The sequence below is a fragment of the Leucoraja erinacea genome, chromosome 24 (genome assembly GCF_028641065.1).
Source record: "Leucoraja erinacea ecotype New England chromosome 24, Leri_hhj_1, whole genome shotgun sequence".
NCBI lineage: Eukaryota > Metazoa > Chordata > Chondrichthyes > Rajiformes > Rajidae > Leucoraja > Leucoraja erinaceus.
Window position 1 is genome coordinate 28,348,865 of NC_073400.1, and position 22,864 is coordinate 28,371,728.

Sequence of the window (22,864 nt, forward strand, 5' to 3'; positions counted from 1 at the left end):
TGGAGAGACTGTGGCAAATCAAACTTCATTGTCCCTTTGGGCACACGTGATAACGGACTATAGAAATATATAGTTCTGCATTCCAAAGGTCTTCTAGATCAGGGATTCCCCACCCAAAACTAAACTATAGGAAGTGTTTGCAAGTTTAAAAACCTCCCCATGAGAGAGAGAGAGCGGGCGGGCGCGCGCCCTGCCAGGGGTGATTCTCAAGTCACCACATGTTGGTCACCACACATTCGTACGAGTTAAAATTAAAAATCATAGCAACTTGCCTTCTGGAACGAGTCTTCATCAGTGATGTCGTACACCAAGATGGCACCGTTAGAGTCTCGGTAGTAAATGGGACCCAAAGCGTGGAACCGTTCTTGTCCCGCAGTGTCCTGAGTGGGAGGAAGAGACGTCAGGTACACATTCCGCTTTGGGGAACTGGCAACAACCCAGCGAGATGCCATGGATTTTGATAATCTTTGATAATCCTCAACTCTGGTGCTCCTCAAGGATGCCTTCTCGGCCGACTTCTTCACTCATAAGGGATAGGAGTAGAATGTGACCATTCGGCCCATCAAGTCTACTCCGCCATTCAATCACGGCTGATCTATCTCTCCATCCTAACCCCATTCTCCTGCCTCCCTCCCCCCCCATAACTGCTGACTCCCTGTACACCCACGACTGTGCAGCCATGTTCAAATCCAATTCAATTTACAAATCCGCAGACACCACCACCATTGTGGGCCGGATATCAAATAATGATGAGGAGACGCAGAACAGGACGGAGATCGTGAACCTCGTGTCCTGGAGCCGAGGCAACAACCTTTCCCTCAACGTCAGCAAGACAAAGGAGATGGCGATTGACTTCAGGAAGCGAGTGGTACACAAACCCGAGATCACATTGACGGTGCCAAAGTAGAGACTTACTCCTAGGGGTACATTTCACCAAAGATGTCTTCTCCTGGACCTCCCATAGTGAAGCAACGACCAAGGAAGCTACACCTACACCGACACCTCTACTTCCCAAGTAGACTTATGAAGCTCGGCATGTGCCCAACATCCCTCTCCACCTTCTACAGATGCTCCGCAGAAAGCACTTTAATCGGGATGCGTCACGGCCCGGTTTGGGAACAGCTCCATCCCAGTCCTCAAAAAAATTGCAGATAATTGTGGACGCAGCCCAGACCATCACACAAACCATCGATCCCATCTACACTTCACGCTGCCTCAGCAAGGCCAGCAGCATAACCAAGGACTAGTCTCATCCCAGCCATTCCCTCTTCTCCCCCCTCTCATCCACAAGAGAATGGGGTTAGAGAGGAGAGATCGATCAGCCATGATTGAATGGCAGACTAAACTTGATGGGCCGAATGGCCTAATTCTGCTCTTTGAACTTGGGGACATACATACATACATACATAGGCACGCAACGTTGATCTGGGTGGGATTGAAACGACACAAGCAGAGTTCCACAATCTGGGCACTGTGTGGAAGGAGACTCTCATTTGCTGCAGTGTGACACAAGCAGTTGAAATCTACAAACATGACTGAGCAAATAACACATGACCTCAGGCAAGCACTTGCACGCTCCTTTATCTAAAGGAAGCACATTATATCTGGGCCAGTCACAAGGAGGAAACCTGCTATTCTTTCTCCAGAGTGTTATGATCTTCCATTGGGAAGATGCACCAGATGCAGATGTGACCAGGTTTGGTCAGAGTTTAGTATAGAGATACAGCGCGGAAACAGGCCCTTCGGCCCACCGGGTCCGCGCCCACCCCCAGCACCCGAATGCAATCCTACACCCACTAGGGACAATTTATGTTCAAACCAAGCCAATTAACCTACAAACCAGTACGTCTTTGGAGTGTGGGAGGAAACCGAAGATCTCGGAGAAAACCCACGCAGGTCACGGGGAGAACGTACAAACTCCATGCAGACGGGCTCCCGTAGTCAGGATCGAACCCGGGTCTCTGGCGCTGTGAGGCAGCGACTCCACCGCTGTGCCACCGTGCAGGCCCCTGGTTTTAAATATTTAGGATTCACTTCCCGGGGCGGAGATCACGGCTCATGTTAAAGATATTTAACTGCAAAGTTTATTATGGTCACATGTACCGAGGTACAGTGAAAATCTTCTTGTTGTTGTGCTAACCATTAGATAGGACTGTGCAGTGAACTTTTGGAACTTGTCGGTGCCAAAACATGAGGACACTTGTGGTGTACTGCCTCGGTGAGTGAGGTCTGCTACACGATTTAATCGGCTTGCATGCTAAACATTTCACTGTACATAGGTACATGCGACAATAAAGTACGATTGGATTCACTGTAGCCCAGTTCTAGTTACTGTTCCACATTGCAACAAGTTCTGCATCACCTGCACCTTAATTCAACTCAGGATCACATGTAAGACACACATAATCTCTTAGTGGGGAGGCATTGCTGACATTCTTGCCTGCCGATTGTGCTGCGGAATTAGAGGGCTAATTAGAGGGGGAAATCCACATCTCACCCACTGAGATTTGGTGTTTAGTACAATCAATTGTTCTGAACAGAATGCATCCTGCAGCGTGGTGGTAGAGTTGCTGCCTCACAGCGCCAGAGACCCGGGTTCGATCCTGACCACGGGTGCTGTCTGAACAGAGTTTGCACGTTCTCCCCGTGACCTGCGTAGGGTTTTCTCCAGGAGCTCCAGTTTCCTCCCACACTCCAAACACGTGCAGGTTTGTAGATTATTTGGCTTTGGTAAAAGTCATGAATTGTCGTGTGTGTGTGTTGTGTGTGTGTGTGTGTGTGTGTGTGTGTGTGTGTGTGTGTGTGTGTGTGTGTGTGTGTGTGTCTGTGTGTGTGTGTGTGTGTGTGTGTGTGTGTGTCTGTTTGTGTGTGTGTGTCTGTGTGTGTGTGTGTGTGTGTGTGTGTTTGTGTGTGTGTGTGTGTGTGTGTGTGTGTGTGTGTGTGTGTGTGTGTGTGTGTGTGTGTGTGTGTGTGTGTGTGTGTGTGTGTGTGTGTGTGTGTGTGTGTGTGTGTGTGCGTGTATATGTGTGTGTGCGTGTATATGTGTGTGTGTGTGTATATGTGTGTATATGTGTGTGTGTGTATATGTGTGTGTGTGTATATGTGTGTGTGTGTGTATATGTGTGTGTGTGTATATGTGTGTGAGAGAGAGATAGCGCTAGTGTGCGGGCATCGCTGGTTGGTGCGGGCTCAGTGGGCCGAATGGCCTGTTTCCACGCTGAATCTCTAAAACTACAACACGGATATTCTGCAGAATTTTCAACTGTTGCGCACGCACAAATTGTTAGTGGAATGTGGTACAACAGCATTGACCCAAGTTTAGTAACGATAAAGGGCCCGTCGCACTTGGGCGTTATTTGCGCGTCACGCAGGTAGCGCGTGAGGATTTTGAAAATCCCGGTGCACCGCGCGCGCCACTGCCTACACCAGCACGTCTCACCACACGCCATGCGCGCATCGTGATGCGTAAATTATGTCGCGTGAATGACGCGCAAACAACGCCCAAGTGGGACAGGCCCATAAAGAAACAAAATACCGAAGTAACTTGGCACGTCAGACAGCATCCACGGAGAACATGGATAAGCGACGTTTCGGGTAAGGTTAGCTCAGCGGGCCACGCAGCATCTCTGAAGAGAAGATGCTGCCTGGCCCGCTGATGTTTCGGGTCGAGACCCTTCTTCAGACAATTAAAATGACACCATTCCTAAATTATGAAACTACAATAGTCACCTATAATAACACTACAAACGTTGTACTTTTGTAAGTATGATTTTACTGGATTGAATGCAAAACAAAAAATGTCACTGTGACTAGCCACATAGGTACTGATGTCAATAAAGTCTCATCATTGTTATGTGGTGCCCAGTCCATCATCGGCTCTGACCTTCCTTCCATCGAGGGGATCTATCGCAGTCGCTGCCTCAAAAAAGGCTGGCAGTATCATCAAAGACCCACACCATCCTGGCCACACATTCATCTCCCTGCTACCTTCAGGTAGAAGGTACAGGAGCCTGAAGACTGCAACGACCAGGTTCAGGAATAGCTACTTCCCCACAGCCATCAGGCTATTAAACTTGGCTCGGACATAACTCTGAACATTAACAGCCCATTATCTGTTATTTGCACTTTATCAGTTTATTTATTCATGTGTGTATATATATCTATATAATGGTATATGGACACACTTATCTGTTTTGCAATCAATGCCTACTGTGTTCTGTCGTGCTGAAGCAAAGCAAGAATTTCATTGTGCTATTGGGACACATGACAACAAACTCACTTGAACTTGTGGTAATCAGTAACTTACTCACCCATATGGCAAGATTCACTCTCTTCCCACAGATATTCAACCTCTTGGTCAAAAAAGATGCCTAAAATAAGAAAGCAGCATTTTTTTGACTATTTTAAACTTGAAATAGAAGTTGCAAGCCGTTTCAAAGGATCACCATTCAGTCAAAAGAGATTTATGTGAAGGCTGACAAAAATGCTGGAGAAACTCAGCGGGTGAGGCAGCATCTATGGAGCGAAGGAAATGGGCAACGTTTCGGGACGAAACGTTGCCCATTTCCTTCGCTCCATAGATGCTGCCTCACCCGCTGAGTTTCCCCAGCATTTTTGTCAGCCTTCGATTTTTGCAGCATCTGCAGTGCCTTCTTCAACATTTATTTGAAGGCTGCTTTCCAGGGACAGGGTGTTTGCACAAAACATCACCTTGAAACTCTGCGTCTTTCCTCACTGATCCAGTTTGATCAGCATGTTCTGTATTACAACTAAATAATGCAGGGGGAGACTAAAAACTGTGTATTCAAAAAAAGAAAAGAATTCTGTACAATACGGGGAAATTGAATGAAGATCTTTGGACCGGATGATCTACTGCTGACTAAAAGTGCATCCACAACATTGTTCACTTCGAACTTTAAATGCCACAGTACAAAGAATTGGCATTGTGCAGGTTACAAAACAAATTGTAGAGATTAAGACACAAAAGATGCTGGAGCAACTCAGCTGGACAGGCGACATCTCTGGGGAGAAGGAACGGGTGATGTCTTGGGTCAAAACACAATAGGTGCAGGAGGAGGCCATTCGGCCCTTCGAGCCAGCACCGCCATTCATTGTGATCATGGCTCATCGTCCCCTATCAATAACCCGTGCTTGCCTTCTCCCCATATCCCTCGACTCCACTAGCCCCTAGAGCGCTATCTAACTCTCTCTTAAATCCATCCAGTGACTTGGCCTCCACTAGCCTCCGTGGCAGGGAATTCCATAAATTCACAACTCTCTGGGTGAAAAGGTTTTTCCTCACCTCAGTCTTAAATGGATTCCCCTATATTCTAAGACTGTGGCCCCTGGTTCTGGAACTGACTCCACTATTTTTAAGAGCCCTATCCAGCTCTCTCTTGAAAGCATCCAGAGAACCTGCCTCCACCGCCCTCCGAGGCAGAGAATTCCACAGACTCACCACTCTCTGTGAGAAAAAGTGTTTCCTCGTCTCCGTTCTAAATGGCTTACTCCTTATTCTTCAACTGTGGCCCCTGGTTGTGGACTCCCCCAACATCAGGAACATGTTTCCTGCCTCTAGTGTGTTCAAGCCCGTAAAAATCTTATATGTTTCAATGAGATCCCCTCTCATCCTTCTAAAAACCCTTTTTCAAACGTCACCCATTCCTTCCATCCAGAGATGCTGCCTGTCCATCCGAGTTACTCCAGCATTTTGTGTCTATCTTTGATGTAAACCAGCATCTGCAGTTTCTGCCCACACAAATTAAAGAGATTACTACCTGGTGTACTAAATGTAGACAAAACAAGTCAAAAATATAGTGTCTAAAAAACAATTGCCTAAACCGAGACTGATTAACAACGACCTAAATGACTTTACTCATGGGAGCGATCTGAAGGAGTCTTAGAAACATAGAAAGCAGGTGCGGGAGTAGGCCATTCGGCCCCTCAAGCCAGCACTGCCATTCACTGTGATCATGGCTGATCATACAGAATCAGTACCCTGTTCCTGCTTTCTCCCTTGAAAACATCCAATGAATTGGCCTCCACTGCCGTCTGTGGCTGAGAATCCACAGATTCACAACTCTCTGGGTGAAAAAGTTTGACCTCATCTCAGGCCTAAGGAAAAATGTTTTCACCCAGAGAGTTGTGAATCTGTGGAATTCTCTGCCACACAGTGGAGGTCAGTGGAGACTTGTTGCGACTGAAAATTAATAGGAGTGAATGAGTGAGACAAATTTGAAAATTGCTTTAAACACTTTGGGAAAGATAGCAGCTCAAGTGAAATCTGAACCTGCAATAAATGACAGAGCTGAGTTATGCCAAGGCCGTACATTATTCTTTAAATTACACCGGCAGTTTGCGCTAACTTAAATTACCTTTCACTACAAATGGAGCGAAAATCAGATTTGGTTTTCCATCCAGACCCGAACCAGAGGCGATGGTAAATTTACAGCCCTGGGTGAAAGTTGCTAACTAGACAATTGCTAACTAGACAATTGCTAACTAGACAAGAGGAACAAAAAATGTACAAAACTTTGTGGCTATCTTCAGTGTAAACCAGCATCTGTAACTAGTATAACAGTGGCGTGTTAGTTACAAAACAGTTTGTTACTTGTATAGGAAGGAACTACAGATGCTGGTTTACACCAAAGACATACGCCTGCCTAATGTTGGCGCAACTCAACGGGACAGGCAGCATCTCGGGAGAAAAGGAATAATAGGTGGCGTTCCGGACGCCTTTCGAGACCTTTCTTCAGACAGTCAGGGGGACCGGGAATATAGAAGGAACAAATGAAAGATAAGCAAAAAGTGACGATTATTAGGGAAATGTGGAGCCCACAATGGTCCATTGTTGGCTGTGGGGTGGAGGGTAAAGAGTGATATAGACAGTGAAACTCAACGAGACGACAGTGAAACTAGCACAAGAGCGGCGTGTTAGTTACAAGTTAGTTTCAGGCGCGACATTGTATCCATTTGCCCGGTGTATCGAGTAGCAGGAGGAAGGGGACAGGGACATGGAGCCCACACTCACCTGTAAGGTGGTGATGTGTCTGTCGCTGAACCTGTTCTCACAATATCTCAGCGCCAGCGAGGTCTTGCCCACGCAGCCTTCCCCCAGCAGCACCACTTTGAAACAGTAGCTCTTGCTAGCGGCTGCCGCCATGACAACAATCTGGCAGGGAGGAGAAATCTCATCAGAGCCCAAATCACAGTCCGCCACCCTGAGGGCGGCTGTTTAACTGGCGGCAGATAACCCGCAACCCACCATTGGCGTGTGTGTTTTTTATTTTAAGATGGCGCTCTCGTCCCAAATGCAGGTAGAAATCAGCTGATGTGTAAGTGGATGATAACTGCGCTGGCACCACCCACTCTCTCTCCCCTCCCCCCTCTATCTCTCCCCTCCCCCTCTATTCTCCCCTCTCCCTCTATTCTCCCCTCTATTCTCCCCCCCCTTTCTCCCTCTCTCCCTCTCTCCCTCTCCCCCTTTCTCCCTCTCTCCTCTATTCTCCCTCTTTCCCCTTTCTCCCCTCTCCCCCTTTCCCCCCCCTGTCTCCCCGCTATTCACTCTCCCCGCCCCTCCGCCCTCTCTCCCCGCTATTCTCCCCCTCCCCCCGCCCCTCTCTCCCCTCTATTCTCCCTCTCTCTCTCTCTCTCTCTCCCTCTCTCTCTCCCTCTCTCTCCCTCCCTCTCCCCTCTCTCTCTCCCTCCCTCTCCCTCTCTCCCCTCCCTTCCATCTCCCCTCCCTTCCCTCTCCCCTCCCTTCCCTCTCCTCTGTCCCCACCGCTCTGACAACTAGCATCACATGCGACTTCTGGAGTTAAATTGCTACTTGCTCGCTCCCTCTTCTCAATTCCTGTTCCACTTGGACCTCCAAGTAATAGAAATAACGGGATTATTAAAGATCCATTAAATATCACATCTGTACTTGGAATATACAGCCCATCTCTTCTGTAGCTCACGATTGAATGTAAAGTATTGGGAATGAATGCAAAGTTATTGCACATTTCAAGTCAAGTCAAGTCAAGTTTATTTGTCACATACACATACGAGATGTGCAGTGAAATGAAAGTTTTGTTTTGTATACGTTATTTTTTATTCTGAAGAAAGTTTATTTTTTTCATTTTAAGAAATAATAGTTTTTTTTACCCCTGGCAACAAGGAGGCAATACAAACCCACCTAAAGTTGTAAGTAGCCGGACATTTTTATTACAAATAGAATTCCACATAATTAAAAAAAAATAAGACCAACTAATCCCACTCTCTTGCCCTTGACTCCATCTTTTTGTGTCTATCCCCGGAGTTTTATTCTTGTTTATATTGAATCTGCTGCCCCAGTTCTTGCCAGCAACATAATCCAGATCAGAAACAGCGGTGTTTAGTTTAGAGATACAGCGTGGAAACAGGCCCTTCGGCCCACCCAGTCCGTGCCGACCAGCGATATATAGAAGTTTGAAGAAGGATCCCGACCCCAAACGTCGCTTATTCCTTTGCTCCATAGATGCTGCCTCGCCTGCTGAGTTTCTCCAGCATTTTTGTCTACCAGCAATCCATAGACAATAGGTGCAGGAGTAGGCCATTCGGTCCTTCGAGCCAGCACCGCCATTCAATATGATCATGGCTGATCATCTAAAATCAGTACCCCGTTCCTGCTTTCTCCCTATATCCCTTGATTTCTTTAGCTCTAAGAGCTAAATCTAACTCTTGAAAACATCCGCTGAATTGGCTTCCACAGATTCACAACTCTATGGGTGAAAAAGATTTTTCCTCATCTCTGTTCTAAATGGCCTACCCCTTATTCTTAAACTGTGACCCCTAGTTCTGGACTTTACCAAAATTGGGAACATTTTCCCTGCAACCAACCTGTCCAATCCCTTGAGAATTTTAAGAATAACAGCATACTAACACTACCCTCCACAGAGTAGGGACAATTTATCATTTATACCTAGCCAATTAATCACTGGACACTTTCAGGGCTCTTACAGATAGGGGGTATGAGGAGAAAGCAGGAACGGGGTACTGATTGGGGATGATCAGCCATGATCACATTGAATGGCGGTGCTGGCTCGAAGGGCCGAATGGCCTACTCCTGCACCTATTGTCCATTGTCTATTAACCTTCAAACCTGTATGTCTTTGGAGTTTGGGGGGAAACTGGAGAAAACCCACGCAGGTCACGGGGAGAACGTACAGACTACGGATCGAACCCGTGTCTCTGGCGCTGTAAGGCATTGTCTCTACCGCTGCGCCACCGTGCCACCTTTAGTTTGATACTTTTACATGGGATGACCACTGGATATTTTTGCCGTGACTTTGCCTCACAACTATCAAGCATTCCGTCGCTCAAAAATAGCTTCTCCTCGTATCATCAATCAAAATCATTCATGATATGAATTGTGATTTTTCATAATGTCCCGTTTTTGGATATCTTCCACAAAAGCTGGATTCCCTCGTCTGAAGTATAATTTATCATACACTATGCCTTAATATCTTTCCCAAAGTCGGGTGACTCGAATTAACCAATCTGTGCCAACTGATTGTTCACTAGTGTTTCATAAAACTTTGTTTTGGACTTCAGACTTTGGAGAAACAGGCCCTTCGGCCCATCGAGTCCGTACCAACCAGCAATCACCCCACACGCTAACTCTATCCTACATGCTAGGGACAGTTTATAATTTACAGGAGGCAATTAAACTACAAACCTGCACGTGTTTGGAGTGTGGGAGGAAACCGGAGCGCCTGGAGGAAACCCACACGGTCATGTGGAGAATGTATAAACTCCGTACAGACAAGCACCCATAGTCGGGATCGAACCCGGGTCTCTGGCGCTGTGAGACAGCAACTCTACCACTGTGCTGCCCTGTTCCCCGTGTTACGAATGTCGAACGTTCATTAATAAAGGATAAAGAATCCTGCCAGTTGACACAACCCAAGTCTATGTACCCTCACTGCACACATTGACAAACACGTCTTGTGGTTATTGCCATTGACTAATAATAGAACCAGTATTATTGAATAAGTAGCCACTTTGCATACACTCATTCTGTCTCTTAAATAGAACACAGAACAGTACATCACAGGACCAAGCCCTCCGCCCACAACATCTGCCAAGCTAACTGATCTCATCTGCCTGTACATGATTCGTATCCCTCTATTCCCTGCACTTCCATGTGCCTATCTAAAAGCATCTTAAATGCCACTATAATATCTGCCTCCACCACCACCCCTGGCAACGCGTTCCAGGCATCCACCACACTCGGTGTAAAAAAACTTGCCCCACACATCTCCGTTAAACTTACCCCCTCTCACCTTGTAGCTATGCCCTCTAGTGCTGGACATTTCCACCCTGGGGAAAAGGTTCTGACTGTCGACCGTCTCTATACCTCTCATAAGTGTATATACTTCTGGCAAGATAGATTGACAACAACGATCAGCGCAGCGCAGAGACCTGGTTCGATCCTGACTACAGGTGCGGCCTGTACAGAGTTTGTATACGCTCCCCGTCATCGCGTGTGTTTTCCCCGCTTTCCTCCCACACGGCAAAGATGTACAGGTTTGTAGGTTAATTGGCTTCGATCAAATTGTAAATTGTCCCCAGCGTGCAAGATAGTGCTAGCGTCCAGGGCGATCGCTTGTTGGCGCGGACTCGGTGGGCCGAAGGGCCTGTTTGCGCGCTGAATATCTAAAGTCTACAATGAAGATTGCTGGGGAATCGAGAGGCTGCAGACAGTGGAAGCTCGAGCAAACACTAACGTGCTGGATGCACTAATCTGATGCTGTAAAAAATGAAAGGAAGATTAACAGGAGGCGGGATGGGAGATAGTATTGTCCTGATAGGTGTGGGAATGTGTAGGGTTTCAATGGATGTTTACTACTTCATCCCCTGAGATGGATGCAGGGTGATCCAGCAAGAGAGGAGACGACCCCAAGATGTGCAAAGTGCAGGTGACAAGAAGATGGATATTGGCACCAAAAGTCACCATTTGTTTTGTTAGTTCTGCATGAGGAAGCAGTACAGATACAATCGTTGATTCATTATGCAGTTATTAATACATCATTATAATTTCCTTTTTTTAAATAGTGTGTGAATTAGGAAGTGAAAACTGGAAGATATTGCAATTAACCAGGTGCATTGGAATGAATAATTTTAAATTAGGTGAAGATAAATCCAAGGTCTAAGGTAATTGACTTCATCTCTTGAATTCTGTAAACCCTGATATCTTTAATCGGAATTTACTGGACTCTCTCGTGCACTAAACGTCACACCCTTGTTGCTGCATCTGTACACTGTGGACAGCGTGAATGTAATCATCTATAGTTAATCCACTGACTGGTTTGCACGCAACAAAAAGCTTTCCACTGTACCTATGCACACATGACAATAAACTAAACTAGATAAACCTTTCCTGGAATCAGAATTGGGTGAGGGAGGGAGGTAAGGGTGTCTCAGTTCAGTTTAGTTTAGTTCAGAGATAGAGATAGAAACAGGCCCTTCGGCCCATCGAGACCGCACTGACCAGCGATCCCCATTTATGCAAAGCCAATTAACCTACAAACCTGCACGTCTTTGGAGTGTGGGAGGAAACCGAAGATCTCGGATAAAACACACGCAGGTCGCGGGGAGAACGTTACACACACCGTACAGGCGGCACCCGTAGTTGGGATCGAACCCGGGTCTTTTGCGCTGTAAGTCGCTGTAAAGCAGCAACTCTACCGCTGTGCCACCGTGTCGTCCATAGAAACACACACACACACACACACATCCACCCACATAAAAGCAAATGAGTTTTATTTTGAATGTAAAGGAAAACAATACGTCTCCAAAATTGAGAGATTAAAATGAAACAAATTTAGACACAAAATCACAATAAAGGAAAATAAACTAAATAACTTGGAAACATTAGATTAATAAAAAAAGACTAAATAGTTAAATCTTTGAAAGGGTAAAAAAGAATGGAATCATTGAAAGTAAATAGAAATAAATGAGGCATTATTGTACATTTAGTTTTATTATCTTTTTCAAGATCAATAACTTTTGCTGAATAGAGCTCGTATGTTTGGTCTACTGTTGCTGGAAAATATAATATTCTTAATTTCTTCAACGTAAAGAATAATAGGGTGGCAGCATTTGGAAACCTGCCCAAAGCAGCCAAGTCTATTAATTTTAATTTTATTCTAATTTTTAATTTAATTTAATTAATCAAAATTTAATTGAATTAATCAAAATGTAATTCTAATTCTAATCTTACACTTGCACCTTCATCAACTCCAAGCCCTGCCCCACCCCTCCGACACCAAGGGTAATTTACACTGGCCTATTATCTCTTCAAACTGTCTGGGAAGGAATTGCAGATGCTAGTTTACACCGAAGATAGACACAAAACGGTGGAGTAACTCAGCGGGTCAGGCAGCATCCCTGGAGAGAAGGAAAAGGTGATGCTTCAGGTTGAGACCCTTCTTCTGACTGAGAGTCAAGGGGAAATGGTGTCTGAACCCGCTGAGTTACTCCAGCATTTTGTGTCTATCTTTGGTTCAAACAGCATCTGCAGTTCCTTCCAACACAACACCTCAACCTTCCCAGTCTGTGTGTTTGGTGCTATATCATCGTGCAGGCCATTCAGCCCACACCACCGTGCTGGCTCTTTGAGCTACCAAGCAAACTATTTATCGCTAATCTATCACAGGAGTTGGCCGATTCAGCTTTTGGGCAGGACAATGGCGCAGCGGTAGAGCTACTGCCTCACAGCACCAGGGACCCAGGTTCGATCCTGACTACGGGTGCTGTCTGTACGGAGTTTGCACATTTTACCCAGTGACCTGCATGGACTTTCTCCGGCATCTTCGATTTCATCCCACACTCCAAAGACGTACAGGTTTGTAGGTTAATTGGCTTGGTGTAAATTTGTAAATTGTCCCTGGTGTGTGTAGGATAATCCTAATGTGCGGGGGTCGCTGGTCGATGCAGGCTCGGTGGGACGAGGGGCCTGTTTCCGTGCTGTATCTCTAAACTAAATTTACAAAGTATTCGATCAGCTTTGAGATGAATTGGTTGTTGTGCAACTATGAAAGATGCTTTATACCTGCAGGTTCATTCTCACTGCCTACAGTCAGGTGAAGAAGCGTTCCTATGTTAAATGGCACCCATCCTTTATCTCCTGAGATGCTGCCTGACCCGCTAAAGCCCCTATCCCACATTCCCGAGTTACTCAAAAATTCTCCCGAGTTTTCCCCTTGATTCAAACTCAGAGAATTACGGTAATAGCCAGCCAAAGGTACTCGGGGCTATTTTATTTACTCGTAGACATTTTTCAACATGCTGAAAAAACGTCCCGACTTACCTGATGCCCCGAGTACCTACGGCCGGCATTACGAGCCGCTATGAAATATCTATGGACTCGCTACGGACATTCCCCGAGTTTGAATCAAGGGGAAAACTCGGGAGAATTCGTGAGCAACTCGGGAAAGTGGGACAGAGGCTTTAGTTACTCCAGCATTTTGAGTCTCTCTTCGGTGAAATCCCGCATCTGCAGTTCCTTCCTTCACATTATTGCCACCCCTGCTCACCTCACTTTCACACCTTACACACTCACTGATTAGTTTGCTGTCATTTTAACAGAAGATTCCCTGTCAATGGTCAGCTTTTGATTTAAATGCATTTTAGATTTTTTTGGAACATAAAACAGAAAATGAAATGCGTGAAACTTCAAACACATTTCTTTGGCCTGAAACATGCGGTGTTGGATTGGTGACTTCAAGCATCGATTCAGCCACAGGTACAAAACCCCTGCTTGCATCTATCGATTTGTAAGAAAACGTTCAGCATATTAATCTTATCGCAGACAGACACAAAAAGCTGGAGTAACTCAGCGGGTCAGGCAGCATCTCAGGAGAAAAAGGATGGGTGACGTTTCGGGTTGAGACCCTTTTTAAACCTGAAGGTCTGACAGGTCTGAAGAAGGGTCTTGACCCAAAACGTCACCTATTCATTTTCTCCAGAGATGCTGTCTGACCCGCTGAGTAACTCCAATTTTTTGTGTCTATTGTCGACTTAAACCAGCATCTGCAGTTCCTTCCCACACATAATCATCCATTCCATCTCTTAAACAATGTTTATAGATAAATACTGAGCTAGGAATCCAAACAGGGATGTCCAAGTCACAAAATACACGATGTCTGCCTTTAAATTGTTTTTCTTGTGCAGACTGCAGTTCTTCTAATAATCTCTGTGAGTCATTTCCCATGGACGTTGCTGGCTGATTGGATCACTAATAGGTTCAAAAGGAAAACAGAAATATTATTGACATCAAATATTTTACAGTGTTATTTTTAACTCTGGGCCGAACTAATGACTAAATGCGACCTCTGTCTTGTAATAAATACTATTCATTTCTGTCAGATATTTTCATAAAACTAATTTTGAACTCTGATTGCAAAATGATTGCATTCTTATTTACTTTTAATTGATTGAAATATTCGAAAGTTGTTCTTAACCCAGCCTTGGCTGACACGAAAGAAGAGAGGAAATGTAACAATGAACCAATAAAAGATACAGCATGGAAACAGGCCCTTTGGCTCGCTGAGTCCGAACTGACCTTCAGTCGCCCATTCACACTAGTGATAAGGTGATGGGAGTAGAATTAGGCCATTCAGCCCATCAAGTCTACACCGCCATTCAATCATGGCTGATCTATCTCTCCCTCCTAACTCCATTCTGCCTTCTCCCCATAACCCCTGACACCCGTGCTAATCAAGAATCTATCTATCTCTGCCTTAAAAAGGTCTATGCTATCCCACTTATTCCTCATGCACTCCCTGCACGCTAGGGGAAACTTTACAGAGGGCCAATTAACATGCAAAGCCGCACATCTTTAGGATGTGGGAGGAAACCGGTAAAACCCACGTGGTCACAGGGAGAACGTGCAAACTCCACACAGATAGCACCAGAGGTCAGGATCGAACCTGGGTCTCTGGCGCTGTGAGGCAGCAGTCCTACCAGGTGCGCCATTTTGCTGCCTCAAATGCCAATATCATTATTCATCCTCTGCACCCATAGACCCTACAACAGGTTTGTTTTCGAGCTCTATTCATTATCATGCTGCTGCTAATTCTACACACAACCAGCAGCCACGATTAGCAATAAGGCAAAATGTGTAGATAATTTCAGTCAAATGGTTATTGACATATAGACTGGGCCTGAGTTCCTGACTAGTATGGGTGCCAAGGGTTACTGAGAGAAGGGATGAGAATGGGGTTGAGAGGGAAAGATAAATCAGCATCATGGTGATAGAGGGCGACACGATGGCGCAGCGGTAAAGCTACTGCCTTACAGCGCTTACAACCCCAGAGACCCGGGTTCGATCCCAACTACGGATGCTGCCTGTGCGGAGTTTGTACATTCTCCCCGTAAACCGCACGGGTTTTCTCCGCGATCTTCGGTTTCTTCCCACACTCCTAACACGTACAGGTTTGTTGGTTAAGTGGCTTGGTATAAGAGTAAATTGTCCCTGAGTAAAGTGTGTGTAGGATAGTGTTAGTGTAGATGGGCTCAATTCACATGGAGAGAAGAGTACAGCTAAGTGGGGACAACTTCTGGCAGAGAGTGAAAATTATCGATCCTGACCTCGGATGCTGTCTTTGTGGAGTTTGCCGACGGAGATGAGGACAGAGAGTTGTGAGTCTGTGGAATTCTCTGCCTCAGAGGGCGGTGGAGGCCGGTTCTCTGGATACTTTCAAGAGAGAACTAGATAGGGCTCTTAAAGATAGCGGAGTCAGGGGATATGAAGAGAAGGTAGGAACGGGGGGTACTGATTGTGGATGATCAGCCATGATCACATTGAACGGCGGTGCTGGCTCGAGGGGCCGAATGGCCTACTCCTGCACCTATTGTCTATTCTCCCTGTGTCTGAGTAGATTTCCTCTAGGTGCTCCGGTTTCCTCCCACATCCCAAAGACAGGTTTGCAGGCTAATTGACCTCTGTAAAAAATTGTCCCCAGCCTGTAGGGAGTGGATGAGAAAGTGGTATAACATAGAACCAGCATGAACAGGTGATCGATGATGGGCCAAAGGGCCTGTTTCCATGCTGTATCTCTAAACTAAACACTCTTATTACTTATGGTTTCGTCCCGAAACGTTGCCTATTTCCTTCGCTCCGTAGATGCTGCTGCACCCGCTGAGTTTCTCCAGCTTTTTTGTGTACACTCTTATTACTTACTTTGATTATCAGAACAGCAAGTACTGTTATAGATGTGATTAAAAAAAGGAAGTGCAGATGCTGGTTTATACCCAAGATAGATACAAATTGCTGGAGTAACTCAGCAGGTCAGACAGCATCTCTGGAGAAAATGGATAGATGACGTTTTGTGTTGGAACCGTTCTTTAGACTCCAGTCCCAGACTGAAGAAGGGTTCCGACCCGAAACGTCACCCATCCTTTATTCAAAATGTTTAGAATTGACGGGGAGTGATTGGGGCTTTGTCCAAACGAAGTAATATTTTTGCACTAACTGTCCTAAACCAAAACACGTGTCAGTTTGGAAAGTGATTGAGTTCAGAGTGTTGTACAGGTCCACCACCGATTTTCCAGCAACTGGTGGTCCGCCCCTATGTCCCCTTTAATCCGGACAAAATCCCCCCCCCCCCTCCCTCTCCTGGAAGTTCCCCCGAAAATGTGGTCCCTAGGCCGGGTGAGGCGGCCGTTGTCGACCTCATCAGGACTTCCGCGGCCGATCGGCGGGTCGAATTTGCCGCCTGCGGCCGGGGCTCTGGAACTCTAGCTCGGCCAGAGCCGGCAGATCCGTTCCCATAGCCGACTTCCACGGCTGACTTTGCGGACCGGTATCGCGGCCCCACGGCGGACTAGGCGGACCGCCCCGGTTAGCGTTGGACTCCTCTCGGAGGCCGTGGCATCTGTCGGTCCTTGCAAAACCGAACATCCAGAAAGGCGCTGGAACCAAGGGTGCCGGAAAATCGGTGATGGACCTGCATCATCTTTCCTTACATGTTGGAAAATCCTTTGCCGTGGAGCCACGTTGCCACCTCACTTGGGTGCTTCGACGGCAGCTGAGCAGATGGAGGCCTGGGGGGATGTTGGAATCCACGGCTGTAATCCATGTGCTACAAGACAATAGAAGCCAGATTAAAGATCACAGCAGCCAGGCCACAGGGCAAATCTGTGGGCATATGGTTGTACATTTCATACTCAATTACCTTTCTAACTTTTCTGGGGAGAAGGCAGGAACTGATTGGGGATGATCAGCCATGATCACATTGAATGGCGGTGCTGGCTCGAAGGGCCGAATGGCCTACTCCTGCACCTACTGTCTATTGTCTAATGGCCTTGCACAGAAAATTAGGAGAACACTGATCCTTGATACATGTGAGAGGCAAGGGGTTGGCCATACATGGACAGAGAATGGGTGGCACGGTGGCGCAGCGGTAGAGTTGCTGCCTCACAGCACCAGAGACTCGGGTTCGATCCTGACTACGGGTGCCGTCTGCATGGAGTTTGTATTCTCTCCCCGTGACCTGCGTGGGTTTTCTCCGGGTGCTCCGGTTTCCTCCCACACTCCATAGATGTATAGGTTTGACTTTGTAGGCAAATTGGCTTCAGTAAAATTGTAAATGGACGCTAGTGTGTGTCCGATAGGGTTAGTGAGGGCAGAGAGAGAAGGGGCAGAGACAGAGAGACACAGAGAGGGCAAGAGGGATAGGGGGGGGAGGGGGGGGGGGGGGAGAGAGGGGAGAGGGGAGGAGAGGGGGGGGAGGGAGGGAGAGGGGAGGGGGGGAGGGGGGGGGAGAGAGGGAGGGGGGAGAGAGAGGAGAGAGAGAGAGAAGAGAGAGGGATAGGGAGAGAGAGACAGATAGGGAGAGTGCCTTTTTAATTCAACCCAAACAACCATTTGCAGGCAGTGCTTTTTTACTTCAAACTAACTATATTTTCATTTTCAAACCAAATTAAGGGTACTCACAGTGCTGTAAACATTTGTTCAGTGTCATTCAGAGCTCAGAGTGACAGAGACTAATTGACAGAGCTCCAGCTTGCAGAGACTAATTGAGGCACACCACTTCCTGGTTTTATGGTCCCTTCCCCTACCTCCAGCGGGGGCAGCAGAGGGAATGGGGAATTTTGTAAAAACATTAATATCTCTGTCATATTTCATCGACGGGAAAAATCCTCGGCACACATACGGCGGAGGGGGGCTCTGAGCGAGGTGGCCAAAAATGACGGCCGTAGGTGGCGGCGTTCTCTCGGAAATCGCAGCACAGATCGCCAAAACCGGTCAAGAACAGAGTTTTAGTAATATAGATATGAACACACTGATCTGTTTTGTAGTAAATGCCTACTATGTTCTGTGTGCTGAAACAAAGCAAGAATTTCATTGTCCTATACAGGGACACATGACAATAAACTAACTTGAACTTGAACTTGAATGATTGAAAAGGGAACTGCAAGATTTTCTAATAGAAGAAGTGGGAGATAGGCACGAAATGCTGGAGTAACTCAGCGGGACAGGCAGCATCTCTGGGTTGAGACTTCTTCACCGTTTGGGGTCGAGACCCTTCTTCAGCTGAAGCCGGCATGTGCAGTTCCTTCCTACACTGTAGGAGTGGAGATTTGAAAGAGTGGGGTGATTGTAAAGTGTGATTGCAGATCCCCTACCGAAGAAGCTGCTTCTTCCTGGTCCATAAAGTGTAGGATGTTGTTGGGAACGTGGCCGATGGAGCCGTTCCTGTCCTTTACTTTCCACCACTGCTTTGAGGCCTCCAGCACCTGGAAAGACACGAGAACTCTGCGTGAGGGAGGCAGACATTACACAAGCGGGAAACCGCGGCGAAAAGATCGGGGCGCCTTAACAGAGTTACAGTGGGATTACGCCAATCCAAAGAAATCTGGTGAATATGTTTAATGTGGGAAGGATGCTGGTTTAAACCGAATATATAGACACTATATTTAGGGCGACATGGTGGCGTGGCGGTAGAGTTGCTGCCTTGCCGCGAATGCAACACCTGGAGATCGGCTTATACGTTCTCCCCGTGATCTGTGCGGGTTTTCTCCGAGATCTTCAGTTTCCTCCCGTACAGGTATCTATATTGGCTTAAATTGTCCCTGGTGTGTGTAGGACAGTGTTAACATAGAAACATAGAAATTAGGTGCAGCAGTAGGCCATTCAGCCCTTCGAGCCTGCACCACCATTCAATATGATCATGGCTGATCATCCAACTCAGTATCCTGTACCTGCCTTCTCTCCATACCCCCTGATCCCTTTAGCCACAAGGGCCACATGTAACTCCCTCTTAAATATAGCCAATGAACTGGCCTCGGTACCTTCTGTGGCAGAGAATTCCAGAGATTCACCACTCTCTGTGTGAAAAATGTTTTTCTCATCTCGGTCCTAAAAGATTTCCCCCTTATCCTTAAACTGTGACCCCTTGTTATGGACTTCCCCAACATTGGAAACAATCATCCTGCATCTAGCATGTCCAACCCCTTAAGAATTTTGTAAGTTTTTATAAGATCCCCCTCAGTCTTCCAAATTCTAGCGAGTACAAGCCAAGTCTATCCAGTCTTTCTTCATATGAAAGTCCTGACATCCCAGGTATCAGTCTGGTGAACCTTCTCTGTACTCCCTCTATGGCAATACTCCAGGTTAATATGCGGGGATCGTTGGTCAAAGCAGACCCAGTGTGCCGAAGGGCCGGTTTCCGCGCTGTATCTCTAAACTAAAAACTGGAGTAACTCAGCGAGTCAGACAACATCTCTGGAGAAAAGGAGTAGGTGGCGGTTCGGGTTGAGGACTTTTTAGATTTCCTTTAGAGCTACAGCGTTGAGGCAGTGCCTTCTGGCCACCAAGTCTGCTCCGACCAGCGATCGCCCGCTCACACCAGTTCGATCCTACACTCTAGGGGCAATTTACAGAAGCCAAATAACCTCCAAACCTGCAGGTCTGGGGAGGAAACCAGAGCATCCAGAGAAAACCCACGTGGTCACAGGGAGACCGAATAACTCTATAAAGACACCACCCGTAGTCAGGATCGAACCTGGGTCTCATGTGCTAATGGACCCCAAATCTACCGCTGCTCTACTATGCCACCCTAAATGTAGGCCATGACATTTTAGGAAACTGGAGAGGAATGAGGTTCATGCTACGGTTATGCTTGGATCTTTGTAAATGTTGTCACCTTATCCAGTGTCTCCAGGTCGATGCTATTTTACTATTATAAGTGTGCAGAGTGGACAATTCCTACCTCCAGAACATCTCCCACTGTCACGGTGAGCTCCTTGGAATTCCGTTTCTTGAAATCATAGATTACCTTGGCAAACTTCTGTGACCTGTTGGAACAAAACAGTCAGAAAGAAGAAGGTTCCCGACACGAAACGTCACCCATCCCTTCCATCCAGAGATGCTGCCTGTCCCGCTGAGTTACTGCAGCATTTTGTGTCTGTCTTTGGAACAGAATGGGATCAGTTCCCACGTCACCATTAATCATATAACCATATAACAATTACAGCACGGAAACAGGCCATCTCGGCCCTACAAGTCCGTGCCGAACAACTTTTTTTCCCTTAGTCCCACCTGCCTGCACTCATACCATAACCCTCCATTCCCTTCTCATCCATATGCCTATCCAATTTATTTTTAAATGATACCAACAAACCTGCCTCCACCACTTCCACTGGAAGCTCATTCCACACCGCTACCACTCTCTGAGTAAAGAAGTTCCCCCTCACGTTACCCCTAAACTTCTGTCCCTTAATTCTGAAGTCATGTCCTCTTGTTTGAATCTTCCCTATTCTCAAAGGGAAAAGCTTATCCACATCAACTCTGTCTATCCCTCTCATCATTTTAAAGACCTCTATCAGGTCCCCCCTTAACCTTCTGCGCTCCAGAGAATAAAGACCTTTACAAAGGAGATAAGAGGCCAATCTACCCATTTAGTCTCTGCCAGCTCGTAAAGCAATCCCGCTCATCCCACTCATTTCCCTTGTAACCTAGACTCTCATCAGTTCCACCATTCGCTTAAAGGAGCAGCAGTTTACAGTGGACATAGCAAATTGTACCTAGTGTGCGTAGGATAGTGTTAGTGTATGGAGTGGATCGGAGGGCCTGGTTCTTCGGAGTGGATCGGAGGGCCTGGTACAAACTTAAAGCACACGGCATTGGGGGTTCAGTATTGATATGATAGAGAACTGGCTGGCAAACAGGAAGCAAAGAGTAGGAGTAAACGGGTCCTTTTCACAATGGCAGGCAGTGACTAGTGGGGTACCGCAAGGCTCAGTGCTGGGACCCCAGCTATTTACAATATATATTAATGATCTGGATGAGGGAATTGAAGGCAATATCTCCAGGTTTGCGGATGACACTAAGCTGGGGGGCAGTGTTAGCTGTGAGGAGGATGCTAGGAGACTGCAAGGTGACTTGGATAGGCTGGGTGAGTGGGCAAATGTTTGGCAGATGCAGTATAATGTGGATAAATGTAGGTTATCCCCATTTTGGTGGCAAAAACGGGAAAGCAGACTATTATCTAAATGGTGGCCGATTGGGAAAGGGGGAGATGCAGCGAGACCTGGGTGTCATGGTACACCAGTCATTGAAGGTAGGCATGCAGGTGCAGCAGGCAGTAAAGAAAGCGAATGGTATGGCTTTCAGTTGCAAATGGGAGTAAAAGACTATCCTGTCCATTTGCAAAAGGATGGATATGGGAAAGGGTTCACTGCAGAGGAGGCCACTGGAGGGTCATGGTGACACCACCATGTGAAGGGAGGATTGCAGCAGGTTTGGTAAAGAATCTGAAGGTGTTAGATCTTATCATGCAAAGGATTGAGTATCCACCAGGGGGGACCTACTGCATGTTGTACAGGGTTTGGTGAGACTGTTCGGTTTGTATAGAAACCTGGAGTATTGCCCAAAGGGACTGCAGAGACGGTTCACCAGGTTTGTACTGTCTTAAAAGAAAGACTGGATAGAGGTTTGGTCTAGAATTGAGATTGAGAGGGGATCTTATAGAAACTTACAAAATTCTTAAGGGGTTGGACAGGCTAGATGCAGGAAGATTGTTCCCGATGTTAGGGAAGTCCAGGACAAGGGGTCACAGCTTAAGGATAAGGGGGGAAATCCTTTAAAACCAAGATGAGAAGAACTTTTTTCACACCGAGAGTGGTGAATCTCTGGAACTCTCTGCCACAGAGGGTAGTTGAGGCCAGTTCATTGGCTATATTTAAGAGGGAGTTAGATGTGGCCCTTGTGGCTAAGGGGATCAGGGGGTATGGAGAGAGGGCAGGTACGGGATACTGAGTTGGATGATCAGCCATGATCATATTGAATGGCGGTGCAGGCTCGAAGGGCCGAATGGCCTACTCCTGCACCTAATTTCTATGTTTCTATGTTTCTATGTTCTGCGCTGTATCTCTAAAACTAAAAAAATTAAACTGAGCGGGAAGGGACTGGAGGATCTCAGGAAACCCATGCAGTAACTAGCAGTAACAAAGGGTAAAGTGTTGAATGCTGATGGCTGGAGCTGTGAGGAGTTGTGTTGCTGTGTTGTCCTGTTAGTGACTTGATCCCAGCATGTACTTCTCCTCTTCCACAAACACTCCTTCCACAAGGAGTGGCAGCACGGTGGCGCAGCGCAGCCTTACAGCGAAGCAATGCCGGAGACCCGTGTTCGATCCCGACTACAGATACTGTCTGTCCGGAGTTTGTACGTTCTCCCCGTGACCTGCGTGGGTTTCCTCCCGAGATCTCCAGTTCCCTCCCACACACTCCAAAGACGCACAGGTTTGTAGGTTAACTGGCTTGGTACAAGTGTAAATTATCCCTCGTGTGTGTAGGGCAGTGTTAGTGTGGCCTACTGAGTCCGCACCGACCAGC

The 22,864-nt window shown here is 46.8% G+C and overlaps 2 protein-coding genes across 3 annotated transcripts in view; both read right to left on the minus strand.

The window, feature by feature from the left end:
* LOC129708862 (ras-related protein Rab-21-like) overlaps nt 1–7,370 on the minus strand; it is a 19,942-nt gene extending 12,572 nt beyond the window's left edge. The window contains exons 1-4 of one of the 2 annotated variants that reach the window (XM_055654900.1): nt 7,265–7,368; nt 7,031–7,171; nt 4,311–4,370; nt 273–380 (exon numbers count right to left, since the gene is read on the minus strand). In XM_055654900.1, the coding sequence (XP_055510875.1) occupies nt 273–380; nt 4,311–4,370; nt 7,031–7,171; nt 7,265–7,267 (312 nt within the window). In that variant the 5' untranslated portion in view covers nt 7,268–7,368. Of the gene's footprint in view, nt 1–272; nt 381–4,310; nt 4,371–7,030 lie in introns of both variants that reach the window. The other variant, XM_055654901.1, reaches the window with a different exon arrangement.
* Nucleotides 7,371–13,989: 6,619 nt separating this feature from the next.
* The window catches only part of LOC129708864 (epidermal growth factor receptor kinase substrate 8-like protein 3), a 36,746-nt gene continuing 27,871 nt past the window's right edge, over nt 13,990–22,864 (minus strand). Inside the window, exons 16-19 of the mRNA XM_055654902.1 lie at nt 20,241–20,325; nt 18,655–18,765; nt 16,993–17,108; nt 13,990–14,260 (exon numbers count right to left, since the gene is read on the minus strand). Of these exons, the coding sequence (XP_055510877.1) occupies nt 14,209–14,260; nt 16,993–17,108; nt 18,655–18,765; nt 20,241–20,325 (364 nt within the window). The 3' untranslated portion in view covers nt 13,990–14,208. The remainder of the gene's footprint in view (nt 14,261–16,992; nt 17,109–18,654; nt 18,766–20,240; nt 20,326–22,864) is intronic.